Genomic DNA, 16706 nt, shown 5'->3' with positions numbered 1-16706 from the left:
AGGCTTTGAATTGTATTCCATGGTGCCATCTATTTGTCCTCTAGAAACTCTTCATAATGCCCTATCTTTAAAGCAAGTGGATGAATTTCTTGCTTCCATTGCTTCTCCATCATCTGATGTTCCACGGAAGACCCCTGAAATTTGTAGGAAATTTTTCTTTCATTGTTATTATTTAGTTGCTGGGCAACTACATACTATCTGAATATAACAGAAATTATGAAAACATAAAAGCAGGTAGTGGTAATGAGTAGAAGTTTCGGGGACAAAGGAGTATAAAGGGACATTATTAGGAATTATTTGGTGTAATGTGAACTGTACCTCTTTTTTTTACTCTCTGCCAAATTCTTTTTTTCTTACCAAAAAAAAAAAAAAAAGCAGTAGAAGTCAACAAAATATAGGATTGTGGTCTTTTGTTAAAACTATGTTTGCTAGAAATCTCACATTCCTATTGTATATAATTTTATAGCAAAGTTTTTTAAAACTGCAAAATAACAGTCCACATTAACCCATTCATACACACTCATCTCCTGACTACCTTTGGTAAGTAGAAAGAGCTTTTAACTAAAGACAGCAAATTAGGACAACAGTTTTTCAAATTGTGTATCTCAGAAAACATTCTGAAGAGGTTGATTTGTGTGTTTGAAGGAAAGATGTTCATGGTTAAATAAGTTTTAGAAACTATGTTATATCCCGCCTCCTGTTGGAGAGGTATAGCTATATTAGCATATAAAAGGCTGACGTTCTTCTGTAAAGAAGGCTGTATAACCCAGATTTTCCAAAACTTATTTTTTAGAAAACACTTTTTTGGTAACACATTAAATATCATGTGGCACTATTCTGAGGGACATCATTTTGGGAAATGCTCAGGGCTTCCTTTTTAGGTGTGAGAAGTCAGCTGCCAGTTGTCGTTTTCAGCTCTGTAGGATTCCTCAGTACTTTGGAAATTCCAGTTTAGAAAGCATTAGTTTTGGGAGAGAGTGCTTTTTGCTTAGAGCTAAGAATCTTACTATTCTGGTCATATCTTAGAAAGTGACAAACTTTCTTTGTATATCATTCCTCTTTTTCTGAGTACTGTAAATAAATTTTGCTCAAGAATAAAATGAGATATTAGAGCTCTCGGAATGAATGCCACTTTTATGTCTGACCGTCACTCTCTTCTCTTTCCTGGGCCACCACATTGTATAATTCTAGAGAGCTCCATTCTCTTTATATTCTGTCTAAATGATACCCCCTGCATTTATACAAAGTAGTGACCTTTCCCTTTTCTTCCATTTTTGGTAGTAGAGGCCAGCTTTCAATCATTAACAGTAATAGAGATGTATATTGGTGAGTGTTCTGAAGTATTTCACTTTAGGGATGGTTTTAGGAAGTAGGTCTTAATTTAAAAATTTGCATATATATGTGTCCGATTCTTAGAATTGATAATACTCCAAATGAAATAACTTCTCCAAGTGGTAAAGGTCAGAGTCAGGAAAATGAAGGTGGTCATCTCCTTTTATATTTTCTATAACCTGATAGAATGGACAATCCTGTTACCTCAGAATACAGTAGAGAACCTGAATAAATTCTAGTTTACCCCTTCACCCATAATGATGTTTCATTACTTCCCTGGGGCAAGGATTTGAAACCTTAAAATAGAGATTAAAGAATTATTCTAATTAGTAAATAAGAATTTAGGGGTAGATATCAATACTATTTAGATTTTAGAAGACTTGCAGTGAATGATTTGAAGGTAATAACAATAATAAGGAGGTGTTTGTTATGAAAGGAGAATTTTAGTAGAATATTTACAAAAAGATAACATTTTAAGGTTTGTTTTGTGGTACTCTTGATGGATTCATTTTTGTGGTTAGTGAATTCAGTTCATCAGAGTATATTACTGAAGGATATTAATGAGGCAAAGGATATTAGATTATTGTTCCAGTTGTGCTAATTTTTAATTAGCTCTTCTGTATATCATGGATACAAATTGTACCTCAGTCCCTCTAGCTCTCTTAAAATTTCATGCAATTGGCCGGGCGCGGTGGCTCAAGCCTGTAATCCCAGCACTTTGGGAGGCCGAGGCAGGCGGATCACGAGGTCAGGAGATCGAGACCATCCTGGCTAACACGGTGAAACCCCGTCTCTACTAAAAAATACAAAAAACTAGCTGGGCGAGGTGGTGGGCGCCTGTAGTCCCAGCTACTCGGGAGGCTGAGGCAGGAGAATGGCGTAAACCCGGGAGGTGGAGCTTGCAGTGAGCCGAGATCCGGCCACTGTACTCCAGCCCGGGCCACAGAGCAAGACTCCGTCTCAAAAAAAAAAAAAAAAAAATTTCATGCAATTAGTTACTAACAGAACTAAATGAGAAAGCAAATGTACTTAATGTGGCTCATAGAATTGGGTAAACCTTAGAGATAATCTGGTTCAGTGGTCTTCAAACTGTATTCCCAAGAGCCTGTGGAAATTTCATGAGGAAGAGAAAGATGCTGAATAGTTAGGACTTGTGTCTTTCATGGCTGCTTCAACCAGAGTATCTGCTTTGGTCTATTTTATTTAAGATTTCACGTAAGAACAGCTTTACTATTTAAAGAAAAAAATCATAGAAAGATACAGTTAAGGAAATCAATGAGTTAGTGGTCAAGCAAGACTAAAACCCAGGTCTTCTAAAGCCTCTATTTTTCTCATTATTTTTGAGTAGCAAAGAAAATAGGGTGCCAGTTAATGATGAAAGTATTTGAATCTCGCATTTTGTAGAGTAACTATAGGAATAATATTTATTAAATCATAGGATATTTATATTATTTGCAATTCTCTGAGTTATCAAGCTGTAACTTGATATATATATATCATCATATACATAGAATTATATTCATTTTGTGGTGTTTATGTCAAGGGAAAAGGAACTGTTAATCATTCTCTGTCCTTCCAAGTTTTTTTTCTCACCTAAGGCAAAATAAATAAATATTAATACTAAAAGATAGCTTACAATGGGGAAGTGACAATAATCAGGTTGGAGAAAAAGGAGTAGGTATATTAATTAGGATAAGTCAGTGATGGAAGTTTATAGAATAGGGTAAAAATATGCAAACAGGAAAGGGCTAAGTAAATTTATGTTGTTTTATGATGTTTTAAGGACTTTTTATCACTTAGATTATTTTCATTAATAACTACTTTGAGCTCCCTCAGTTAAATGTATAATCATTCTTTGTAGGTGTCAACCAGCAAAGGCACATTTGGCATAACTAGCCCACATCTTGATTTTCAAAAGCACGCTGCATCTCCCTTTGTTTAGGGAATCTACAAGCTCATGCCGGTAGTGGATAAATAAATGAGTCAATATATTGGATACACTCACAACTGCAGAATTGTCTCTTTCTCCCTTTAATTTGGCAAATTTTTGCTTTGTGTGTTTTGCAGCTCTGTTATATAATGCATATTTGATTATTGGTTCTTCCTAATATATCCCCTACTTTGGCCTGTCCTTGCCTAGAGGATTCCATACTTAAGAATTATCCCTACTTCTCCTTTTTACACCTCTCAATTTCTCTGCCTTAGTTAGAAAGAGAACTGGAAAAACCCAACTTTAAAATTCACTCCCTCTCATTTAGTTAAATTTCAACTGGCTAATATAGGAAAATAGTGTCTTTTATTACTTATAACTTAATTAGTTTATTCCTAAATATGGTAGTTTAGTATACCATTATATTTGTAGATGAAACATCCCTGAATCTATAATTATTATTATTTTTTTTTTTTAGAGAAAAACAGTTTGAGACTCTGTCTCTTTATTTTTTTTTCCCCCCGAGACAGAGTTTTGCTCTGTTGCCCAGGCTGGAGTGCAGTGGCACAATTATGGCACACTACAGCCTCAACCTTCCAGGCTCAAGCAGTCCTTCTGCCTCAGCCTCCCGAGTAGCTAGAACCACAGACCCAGCTAATTTTTAAATTTTCAATTTAAAAATGAAATGAGGCCTCCCTGTGTTGCCCAGGCTGGTCTTGAACTCCTGGGGTCAAGCGATCTTCCTGCCTTGGCCTAACTAAATTATAAGTAATAAATAAATCAAATTATTTTTCTATATTAGCCAGTTGAAATTTATCCTCCCAGTCCCTGGCCAGGCATGGTGGTTTATGCCTGTAATTCTAGCATGAACTACCACACCTGGTGAGGGGATTACTGACTCTGTTACCATTCAAGAAAGCTATGCCATTAGCTCTTTTCCATGCCTTAAAAACCTCAGTTTCTGTCAGGAAAGGATAAAGTCTGTTGCTCTCTTCTTGGCATTCCTTTGGTGCATACTATTTAAATGCTTATTATTTAAAATATAAACAAAACATCGATTTGTCTAAGGCCATAAGAGAACTATCTTTTTATTTAAAAAGATGATTTTGCTGAATTTACCTTGCAAAGCTTACCTTGACCATTTTCTTCTGTTATTATGAATATTTGTAGGGTCACTAAATTATAAGAAATTTTCTGTGATGTTAAGATATAATTGGCAGGAAATTATTAAATTAACATGTTTGCTTATTTTTTTTAGCCTCTACAGCTTTACGTTCCAGTCCAATAATGAGAAAAAAAGTATCTTTAAATACGTATACACCTGCAAAGATCCTCCCAACACCACCAGCTACCTTAAAGAGTACTAAAGCAAGCAGCAAACCAGGTTAGGGGTGTGTGTGTTGAGTTTGTGGATTTGCCCCAGAAATAAGAGGAATAGTAACTTGCTTTTTAAATGTTAAATTTGTTTTTAATTAGGATCTTTTCACTTCCCTAGAACGTAATGATCCTAAGGGTTAAAAATCTATTATTGTAGTCTATTGATATATATGTGTTTTTTGTCTGTTGTCTTCCTCTCTCCCCACATCTGTTCACAAAATATATTTCACAATCACACTTTTCCCCAAACTAATTTACGGACTGTCTTCTTTTGCCTTTCTTTTGAGTTTAAGGCATCATCTTATATGAAAATTTCTATGGGCCAGGCATAGTGATATACACCTGTAATCCCAGCTACACAGGAAGTGGAGGTATGAAGATTACTTGAGCCCAGGAGTTCAAGTCCAACCTAGGCAACATAGCAAGACCCTGTCTCAAGTATTAAAAAAAGAAAGAAAAAAAATTGTTTTCTCTTTCCTGAGAATATTTTCATCTCTCCATTCTCAGTCTGATTATGTGACTACCAAAATTAACTATCTTTTATTAGCATTTTTCTACTTTAGCTTCATGGCACATTTAATATTTTTGACCTTTCCTGAAATGCTGTCTTACCCTATTACTCTATTGTGATATTCTATCCATTTATCTTATTCCTCTCCTTTTCTTGTTTGATGATCCTTCTTCTTTCTACTTTCTTATCCCAGACAAGAACATGATACTCTATTCATTTTTCTTACCCTATATATTTTTTCCTCAGAGAATTTCATATACCTCCAAAGCTTTGACAACGGCCTCATTGCAGATGTCTTCATTCTTTTCTTCTTAGTGCTCTGAAATGTTCTTTTGATTAAGAGTTTGTGCTTAACAGTCAGAGAAACCTAGATTAAAATCTCAGTTCTGCTACTTATTAGCTGTGTGACTCTGGACAAGTTACTTAACCTCTCTGATCTTTAGTCTCATAGTCATAAAATCAGGATAATACTACCTTCTTCATAAAATTGTCAGAAATGATTGCAATCTTATATATAAAGTACTTGGCACACATAGTAAACACTCACTAAATGGTAACTGCTATTAATTGTTATATTGTATCCAAACTGCTCTTTACTTCTCCCCAAATAAATTCCCTTAGCATTCATGCTTTTTTTCTATTAAAATGTTATCCCTTTTACCTCACATCCTTCAAGACTCAATCCAAACTCTTCCACTGATAATGTATTTTTATGATTATCAAAACACAAACTTCAATAACGCTCTGTGCTACTGATTTGATCTATTATACCTGATTACTATCAGATTACCAGGCCTTGTAGTCAGGGGCAGTATCTTAAACCACAAATATTATAGATTTGAACCTTGCACATTCCAACTAATAAGTATGTGGAACAACAGACAATTGAGTAAGTATCTTAAACATAAGTCGTGATGCATCCCATACGCCACAAAAAGCTAACATTTGTATAGTTATTTACATTATAAGCATTTTTCTATTCTCATAGTTCTCACTATAAACGTTAGAGGTCAATACCATTCTTATGTCCATTACAGATGAAAAAAGTAACAGAGATAGTAACTTAATCTCAGCTTACATAGCTAGTAGTCGGTAGACCTAGGATTTGAATGCATTTTGACTCAGTACCTTGTTCTTTAGACACATAATAAATGCATTAGTTCGTATACATTTTTAAGTAATAAAGTAAAAATGGTGTTATATTTGACATTTCAAATGCTAAGTCAACCTCGCATTCCTAGGATGAACCCTACTCAGTCATGATATATTATATATATGAAGGTCTATAAAATTCTCTGAGGAAAAAAACATAGGGTAAGACAAACGAACAGAGTAGCATGTCACTGTATGGGATAAGAAAGTGGGAAAAAGAAGGATCATCAACCGGAAAAGTATATCAGAGAAACGGAAAGAATATTATGATAGAATAATATCTTGGAAGTCAGGGTAAGAGAGCATTTCAGGAAGGATCAACAATACAATCAAATGTGCCACGAAGTTAAGATAGAAAAATGCTGACAAAAGATAGTTGAATTTGATTTTGAAGAAATTTGCATTTGCATTTGTAAAAGATAGGATATTAGTCTGTAGTATTTTTGTTTCTGTTTTTGTAATGCCTTTTTCCAGGTTTTGGTATCAGAGTGATGCTAGCTTCATAAAATAATTTGGAAGTGCTTTCTATTTTCTGAAAGAGTTTTTATAAGATTTTTATTTCTTCCTTGAATGTTTGATAGAATTAATTTTATTTCAATTAATTTTGATAGAATTTATCTTTCCTTTTTGTGATACTTTTGGTAGTTGTATTTTTTTTTTTAGGAATTTGTTCATTTTATGTAAGTTGTCACATTTGTTGCTCTTTTATTATCTTTTTAATGAATGTGGTAATAACTTTCATGATACTGGTAATTTATGTTCTTTTTTTGTGATCATTCTCACTAGGGATTTATCAATTTTGTTGGCTTTTTCAAAGAACCAACTTTTGGCTCTTTGTTTTCCTGTTGGTTTTATGTCTAAAACACAATTTTTTGCTTGTTTGGTTTTTTTCGACAGTCTCCCTCTGTTGCCCCAGCTTGCGTGCAGTGGTGTGATCTCGGCTCACTGCAACCTCCACCTCCCGGGTTCAAGCAATTCTGCCTCAGCCTCCCAAGTAGCTGGGATTACAGGTGACCACTGCCATGCCTGGCTAATTTTTTTATGTTATTAGTAGAGATGGGGTTTCACCATGTTGGCCAGGCTGGTCTCGAACTCCTGACCTCAGGTGATTCGCCCGCCTCAGCCTCCCAAAGTGCTGGAATTACAGGTGTGAGCCACGGCACCCGGCCTTAAAACACAATTTTTAAAAAATTATTTTAAATTATTTTAATTATTTTAAAAATTATTTTCTGCGTTCTACTTACTTTGGGTTTACTTTTATCCTCTATTTCTAGTTTCTTAGGTCATTGATTGTTATCTATTTCAAACATTTAAAACTTTAAGTTTCCCTCTAAGCATTTTAGTTGCGTCTCACAAATGTTATATTGTATTTTCATTATCATTCAGTTAGAAATACTTTCTAGTTTATGTGTGATTTCTTCTTTGATCCATTGCATATTTAGAATTATATTGGTTAAATTCCAAATATTCAGGGGTTTTTTATTGTTTTTAATCAATTTCTTATTTAGTTCCATTGCAGTTATAAAAGATACGCCGTGTGATTTCAGTCTTTTAAATGTAGGACTTATTTTATGGCTTAACAACTGGAATATTTTGAATATAATATGTGTACTAAAAAAACCCCAAATGATTGTCTTATAGTTCATTGATCCTAATGGACACTATTTTATCATTGTGCCTGAGGTCAAGGTTGTTGATAATGTTCAGATAGTCTGTCTTTACTATTTGGTTTTTCTTTGGCAGAGAGGTGGTCAAGGAAGGGATTGGTTGTTCTATCAATTGTACAGAGAGCAATTACACTCACAACTGCCGAATTGTCTGTTTCTCCCTTTAATTTGGCAGATTTTTGCTTTGTGTGTTTTGGAGCTCTGTTATATAATTAAATGCATATTTGATTATGGGATCTTCCTAATATACTGACTCATTTATTATCATGACTTTTTTTCTCTTTAATTTCCAGTAATGTTTTGTTTTTAAGGTTTGTTTTATCTGATGTGATATAGGTCATCAAACTTTCTTATGCAAGGCATTCTAACAAATCTGCCTTATAGTTGCAGTTTACAGTTCATTAACATTTAATGTAATTATTGATCTGTTGAGGTTAGTCTACTACTTGATGTTTTCTGTTTATTCCTTTTGATTATTACACCTTTATTCTTTCCTACTTTACCTTATTTTGTACTAATTCAATATTTTTAAGAATTTTATTTAACTTTTTCTATGGACTTTTGCTATATCTTTTTGCATTTTGTTGTTGTTGTTGTTGCTCTAAATATATATTACTAATTTTTCACCATCTACTTAGGGTTAATTTTGCGCCACTGAAAGTAAAATATAGAAACTTTGCCACTGTATAGATTCATTTACCTTACCCTCTTCCCATTCTTTATACATAGTTATCCTTATGTGTTACTTCCGCATATATTATAAACACTATAATACAATGTTATGATATTTGCTTTAAACAGTCATATGTATTTTAAAGAAACTTAGAGGAGAAAGAGGTTCTATATTTATCCATATATTTGCCACATTTTTTGCTCTTTATTCCTTCCTTGAAGTCTGTGTTTCCATCTGGTTTCATTTGCCTTCAGCCTGAAGCTTTTTAGCATTTCTTAATCTGCAGGTCTGTTGGCAACAAATTCTATTCGTTTTATTGTGTCTGAAAAATGGCTTTATTTTGCCTTCAATTTTCAGTGTAGTTTTTGCCAAATAGAGAATTCTTGGTAGAAAATTTTTTTATTTCAGCACTTTAATGATATTCTACTGTCTTCTGGTTCCCATTGTTTCTGATAAGAAGACTTAGTTAATTTGAATTACTGTTCGCATAAATGCAATGGGTTGTTTTTCTGTGCTTGCTTTCAGTGTTTTCTCTTTGATTTTCAGCAGGTTGACTATGGCATATTTATGTCTATATTTTTTTTCCTTTTTGGTAATACTCCAAAAAAGATGTTGATTTGGTTGATGTTTACTTTTACTTACTTTTCATTCTGTTGTTAAACCCATCTAGTTTTTATTTCAGACCTTTTATTTCAGATATTTATTCTTTTAGATGTTCTGTTTGTTTTAAATAGTTTTTTTTGCAGGGATTTTTCTCTTTGTATTCATTATAAACTTATGTATCTTTGTCCTAGAGCATAGTTAGAATTGTTGCTTTAAAATTCTTGTCTGTTAATCTGACTCATCTCCAAAGAGATCTGTATCAATTTATGCATTCTCAGCAAGAAAGATCTTTTTCTGTTTCTTAGTATATTAATTTTGGATTATATTGTAGACATTGTGAATGGTATGTTATAGAAACTCTGGATTTTGTTATTTCTGTTATGTTCCTCCAAAAAAATATTGTTTTGTTTGTTTTTAAACAAAGAGTTAGCCTTGGCTGAGCTCAGATTGTAAAACATGGTGTTCCATGTAGTGGCTGGCAAAAATTTCAGTTCATTTTGCTTTAGCTGGGCTCCTTGGACTTTACTCTGCTCATGCCATACATTTGACCATCATTTACAAATAGAATTGTGGGCTCATCCTTTCTGAGATTTTCCACCTTACTTTCTAGCAGCTGTGGTTGCCGCAATACTTGTCTTCTGCTTCTTATGTTGGACTTGTAGCCATTGTACATGGTGCGTATTAGGGCCTGACCTCAGGCTAAAAAGAAGGGGAATCTTATTCCATATTGTTCCCTTTTCCCAAGTGCTGATTCTTCTCTAGTAACGGCCTGCTCTTGTTCACTATTTAGTGTCTTCAGGTAGTTCTTCCTCATATTTAGTACAGAGTGTATATTTGTTATCTGTGGGAAGATTGGTCTGATAGGAGCTTACCCATACATCTATTCATCCATATTAGAAATGTAGTAAAGTAATGCCACCTAGAATGGTTTTTTATTTTATTTATTTATTTATTTATTATCATTTTTTTTCTTTTGAGACAGCGTCTTGTTCTCTTACCCAAGCTGGACTACAGTGTTGCAATCATGGCTCACTGCAGCCTCAACCTCCCAGGCTCAAGCAGTCTTCTTACCTTGGCCTCCTGAGTAGCTGAGACTATAAGTGTGTGCCACCACACCCAGCTAATTTGTAAAGTTTTTTGTAGAGAAGGGGGTCTCACTATGTTGCCAGGGCTGGTCTTGAACTTCTGGGCTCAAGCGATCCTCCCACATTGGCCCTCCAAAGTGTTGGGATTATAGGTATGAATCACCCTGCCTGGCCTAGAGTAGTTTTTTGATAATTCATTAAGACTTCATGTTGGTTTAGATATGGAAGGATGATTCCTAAGTTAAGAGTGCTTCTAGTTTTCTTACATTCTAGCTTTTTAGAGTGGGATAAGATAGAAGATACAGGAGGAAATAGATGCTTGTAGGGAAAATGATGAGTTCAGTTTATGCACATTAAGTTTGTCTTTCTTGTCAGATATCTTTAAAGAAAGTTTCAATTGGCAGTTGTATATACATGTCTTGAGCTAAAGGAAAAGGCCCAGGCCAAAAGTATAAATTTAAAAATCATTAGCACAATGAATGGTAGTTAAAAATTATAAAAATATATTAATTTCCTAGGAAGAATGTAGAGTAAAATGAGAAATTAATTTTGTGAACACAGCCCATTGTCATTACCTTTCTATATTCGTGTTGAATTCTAAAAAGTAAAAGGTTAAAAATGCTATATTAAATTTTTACATTTCATTTACATCATAATTATAACAAGAATTGTTTTGTCAATCAGCAGTATTATTTGAACTTGGATTGTTTGTGTAAATTTAAGCAATAGTTTTTTGTTTTTGTTTTTGTTTTGTGTAGCTGCAAGTGGACCTTCTAGTGCAGTTGTTCCTAATACCTCATCTCGGAAAAAGAGTATAACTGGCAAAACAGAAACGCATGAACACAAAAAAAACACTGGGAAAAAGAAATGAAATCTTAGCAGAAGCTGGAACTTTTTATACTTATAAAAATAGAATGTTCTTATATTTCTCCTTATGCATTTATGTGTTCACTTAAAAATGTTTTTAAATCTAAGGGTTTCTTCGTTTATATTCAGGTAAGAAACTTTTGTCATGATCTGGAAATGTTTAAAACAATGTTTGTAGGCATTCAGTGAGTAGCAAAACTTAGAGTGATAAAAATTGTTGTTAATATGATGTTTACCATGTGCACATAGTAATGAAAAGGAACATAAAAGCCCAGCAGGCTCGTACCAAAGTCACACCAGTAATGCTATGTACTGCAGAGTCTGATTAGATGGCCTTTGTGCACACTTTTATATTCATGGGATTGCATCTTAGCTGTAAAAACTTCTAGGTTAAAATCTGATAGCCAGGGTTACATACTGGGGACTTTTAAAGTATCTTTCCAGAGAGATTTCATTAACCGTTTAGATTAGAATATCTTTCCCAATTGTTACAGTGACATATATGCTGCAATATTTAACAACTGGAGTATTAGCCACATGGGCTAATTTTCAATCTGTGTTTTGAATTTTTTTTATTATATGTTATTTAAAATATTACATATGCAGCTGGGAGAACTACACCTTTGTGCACATAGATTTATATATTAATTTGTAGAAAATATTTTCTTTATATATTTCCTTACCATACAAGGTGCCTTGTTCATCAGGAAAACTTTTGTTGCATATGTTGACAAGAAAGGCACCTTTAGAGTTTCTTTTTAAGTATAGTTGACAAATGTATAAATGTTACATTTATTTTCAGAGTTCTTTTTAGATCTAAAGAAGTCAGTTCAAAAATGGAAATCAACAACGTAAGGAGAAATCTGAATTCTGTTAAGTTAGTACATATTATGTATAGCATCTGTTTTTAACCATTTCCATTCTCATCCCTAGTGTATCAGTTGATCACACTAAGAAAGCTTAAAGATTGAACATTTGAAATAAATGCTGTTTATAAATGATTAGATTTTTGAAGGGATATTGAAATCATTGTGCTGTGATTTCATCTATGATAAGAAAAATAAATTTATTATCCTTGGTGCTTTTCCCCCCAACCAATGCACAAATAATTGTGAACCACTTGAAATGACTTAAACTGGTAATCCAAATGGGACAATCTGATAAGAATTTCATGCATTGCTAGTTAAATAACTTAAATTGCTAAAGCTCTAGCTTGAAACTTATGTTTAGAAAAACTATTGATTTCCCATGGTATGAATATAAGTATTGTAATTCTTCAAAAGAGACTCTTCTCACCTTAGTCATATATGAATTAACTTATAGGAAATAAGCATACTATATGTTAGCTGTTTTAAAAGGTACCAGATGTAAGAGTTATAAATATATACAATTAAAGAAGTTCATGTACTTCACATGAATGTAAATGTGTTATATGGAGACATGTCTTGTAAACAGTTGAATGTATGTAAGTTTTCTGTTTGTGAAAATGTAGTTAATGTACTCACTGTGGAGGTAATAAGGAATCTACTTTTTTTTTTTTTTAAATGGAACCTAATTAAAATATTTCCAGAATCAAAGAGACTTAAATGGTAAATTTTTAAAATTTTCTTATCTCTTACTTTTTAGTTTTCAAAGTAGAAAAAATCAGGAATTTTTTTATTAGCTAGTACTTACATATTAAATGAAATTTATTATTGGCTATATACATAGCAATATATTACTTTCCAAACTAGAAAGTACAGTATAACTCACTTTTTCTATTGTTATGCAAGAACTGTTACTTTACTGTAGTCACCAACTCAGTAGTATTGCTCTGTAGACTAGAGTGTCTGTTTGTAAAAATCTTAGAATCATTTTCCAAAACAAATAAAAAGTCTACTATATCAGAGCAAAATGTTATAGTTATCACTATTTAGTGGCAGTTTGACTGAAGCATCTGTGTCTCACTTGATTCTGTCCTGAGAAGATGTGAGGTTTTTGGTTTTAAATACTAGAAGATATTTCTTCTTATAGCCCAGTCCTGCATCCCAAAGAGGTGAACTACCCCAGCATGAAGAATTGTTTATTCACCCTGAGATATTAATCTTCATACTATATTATTCAGTTCCTTCACCCTTAAAAGCCATATAATAAGCTCAGACCTAACTTAGCCCTTAAAGTCTAGTGTTGGCAGATTCTGCTGCCCTGGTTTAAATGAGTTACATAGTCCGTTCTCAAATACTAGCAAATTTGTGGGGGGTGTTACAGCAATTTTTGGTGAAGAAGAAAAGTGTGCTGAACACCTTATGTCAATGATAGACAAGATATAGATGCTGAAGGGTATACAGTAAAGTAAAAACATGTGGCAGTGTGCTTAGTATAAACATAGAGCACAAAGGCAATAGATGGCAATTATGAGAAAAAAGTTAAAAGTTCTTCAAGAAATATCCACTTAAAACTCACTAGCCAAGGAAAAAGTTTCTGTTTTCATCCAGACTTCTTTTTGGGTTCTGTTGACTCTGTCTGACCTAAATATCCACTGTTAACTAGTTCCATGCCAGTTTGAACCAAGATTCTACATTTTCATTTTGTATTCATACTTTGGTAGAAATTTATCAGTCTTTGTGTGTTTATAAGAGTTTGCTTTACACATAGTGTACAGTGTTTATTAACTTTACATCATTTTATCCTTGCCTTACTATCTGGACACTGTAGACTGCCTATATTCTTATTTAGCTGGGGTTGGGATCTCTTCTGTTTAGCCCCTCTCTAATTCTCTTTTCCTGTGTCGGGAGATACCAAAACAACAGAATTCTTGCCATTGGGAACATTTTTCTTTTTTAGACAAGTTCTCATTCTGTCACCCAGGCCGGAGTGCAGTGGCAGAGTCTTAATTCACTGCAGCCTTGAACTCCTGGGCTCGAGAAATCTTTTTGCTTCAGCCTTCTAAGTAGCTGGTACTATAGGTGCGTGCCACCACGAACCAGCTCACGGGAACAATTTGTACACTCCTTCTGAAGGAGTCATTTGTGATAGGAGTCCAAGTACAAACAGGTTTCCCTCTGTACATAATCATAGGTACCAAAATATTACTATGTAAAGTGTTGTTTATATAGGTCAATTTTTGTGGAAGATCTAATTTCTATTTTCAGAGAACAGAGCACAGTAAAAAATCTATTTAGTATTGTGTACTATATAATTTATATGAATTATAGCTCCTTAACTATTGCTGAGTTTTTTTTTTAATATTTTAAGTTCTAGGGTACATGTACACAACATGCAGGCTTGTTACATAGGTATACATGTGCCATGTTGGTTTGCTGCACCCATCGACTCATCATTTACATTAGGTATTTCTCCTAATGCTGTCCCTCCCCCACCTCCCCCACCCACCAACAGGCCCCAGTGTGTGATGTTCCCCACCCTGTGTCTAAGTGTTCTCATTGTTTAATTCCCTCCTATGAGTGAGAACATGCAGTGTTTGGTTTTCTGCCCTTGTGATAGTTTGCTGAGAATGATGATTTCCAGCTTCATCCATGTCCCTGCAAAGGACATGAACTCATCCTTTTTTATGGCTGCATAGTATTCCATGGTGTATATGTGCCACATTTTCTTAATCCAATCTATCATTGATGGGCATTTGGGTTGGTTCCAAGTCTTTGCTATTGTGAATAATGCCGCAATAAACATACGTGTGTGTGTGTCATTATAATAGCATAATTTATAATCCTTTGGGTATATAACCAGTAATGGAATCACTGGGTTAAATGGTATTTCTAGTTCTAGATCCTTGAGGAATCGCCACACTGTCTTCTACAATGGTTGAACTAATTTACACTCACACCAACAGAAGCATTCCTATATCTCCAAATCCTCTGCAGCATCTGTTGTTTCCTGACTTTGTCAATGATCGCCATTCTAACTGGCGTGAGATGGTATGCCATTGAGATTTTTATAAACTGCTTTTCTTTTGGTTCATATGCTTTGTCATGGATTGTGAGAAAAACATATCTTTTCGCTTAAGGATCACTGTCAATTTCTCCTTTTATTATCAATGGTTTTTACTTTACTTTTTATATAGTATGTGATTATGTTTTCTGATGCATATAAATTCATGACTGCTAGATTTTCATTATGGGTTTTGCCTTATTATTATTAACATGTCCTTTTTGGCCACTGGATACTTCTTGTTCTATAAATTGTCAGATATTAAGATTATGACCTATATTTTATTTTGGCTTGCATTTGCCTGATATTCATCTTTTTATTTTTTGGTATTTGTGTCACTTTGTTTTAGGTTATTTAATATAGTATATAGTGGGTTTTGCTTTGTGATTCAATTTTAAGATCCCTTTTACTTGATAGATTAGTGTAGTCTGTTTTATGTAATCTATCTTTGCTTTTAGATTATGCTTTCTTTTTTTTTTATGGCTTTAAAATTTTTTTGTCTTTGTGTAACAATACTTTCCACTGCAAGCAGGAAAATTCCAATGGAAACTGGTTTAAATCTTAAGAAAATTTATTATTACACATTTCTGAAGGTCTAAAGGTGCGGTTGGCTTCAGCCACAGTTGCATTAGCCATATTGTCATCAAAAGCCCAAGTGACCTCCCTGTCATCGCTGGCATAGTATAAACTTTATCCCAAAGTTGTTTTCTCTTGGGTTAACAAGATTGCTGTCAGTTTCAGTGAGGACTACGTATTTTTTTGTTCATGTCCAACACAGTAAAAATTGAGGGACGTTCTCTCCCAATCCTGGAATATTAATATGAAGCCATCTACTTCAGTGGGATTCAGCCAACTTATTTGATCATCTGCTCACCCCTAGATAAATAGCATTCTCCAGGAGATTCCCATGACCTTACTGACCCTAGAGCAGATGATGGAGTCAGTTTTCCCGAAAAGCCTCAGCACCGTTGACATTTTGGACCATATACTTCTACATCATAGGAAGCTGTTCTATGCATAGCAGGATGTCTAGTAGGATCTCTGTGCCTAGCTGTGAAGTGTTGAGAGTCAGTTAAGGTAATGAGCTGAAATTAAAATAATAATCACATCTTTATTCACTTACTATGATAAAATTATAAGCAAGAGACCAAAAAGGAAAGTAGTGCCAGCTCATTGTTGTTCCATTTTTACCCCTACCGTGGACTAGCACTGGACATGGGTCAATCAGATGACATGCAGTGCAGGCAGAGGAAATTGTTTCAATGCTAAGGAGCAACAAACAAAAGGTTCTTGCCATCTTATGAACCTCAAGGACTGCAGAAAGGGAGCAGGGAAGGGCTAGGAGTAGTAAAGAACTGAGTCAGAGTGGAGATGAGTGTCTCAGTCAAGGCCCACTGATAGGGAAGTCTCTGTAGAGGCACCCTGAAAAGTTTCTCAACCAAGGCCCCCTGATAAGGAAGACTCAGTATGGAGATACCTGGTCTAGGAATGCAGCTAGGTTTATAGACATGGCCAGCCCAGGGGGATCTGGGCACCAGGTACAACTCCCTCCAGAGACTGGCTGTGTTTAAATCTCATGTGA

General features: G+C 34.3%; 1 protein-coding gene across 8 annotated transcripts in view; it reads left to right on the top strand.

Moving 5' to 3' along the window:
- Positions 1-12778, top strand: part of PPIP5K2 (diphosphoinositol pentakisphosphate kinase 2) — a 77198-nt gene extending 64420 nt beyond the window's left edge. For 5 of the 8 annotated variants that reach the window (XM_030927243.1, XM_030927244.1, XM_030927242.1 and 2 more), the window contains 3 exons: positions 3-143; positions 4521-4646; positions 11089-12778. In XM_030927243.1, the coding sequence (XP_030783103.1) occupies positions 3-143; positions 4521-4646; positions 11089-11201 (380 nt within the window). In that variant the 3' untranslated portion in view covers positions 11202-12778. The remainder of the gene's footprint in view (positions 1-2; positions 144-4520; positions 4647-11088) is intronic. The other 3 variants (XM_030927247.1, XM_030927246.1, XM_030927245.1) reach the window with 2 other exon arrangements.
- The last annotated feature ends 3928 nt before the right edge of the window (positions 12779-16706 follow it).

Source organism: Rhinopithecus roxellana, chromosome 3 (genome assembly GCF_007565055.1).
Source record: "Rhinopithecus roxellana isolate Shanxi Qingling chromosome 3, ASM756505v1, whole genome shotgun sequence".
NCBI lineage: Eukaryota > Metazoa > Chordata > Mammalia > Primates > Cercopithecidae > Rhinopithecus > Rhinopithecus roxellana.
Note: the sequence above shows the minus strand (reverse complement) of the source record. Positions and strands in the feature narration are given on the sequence as shown.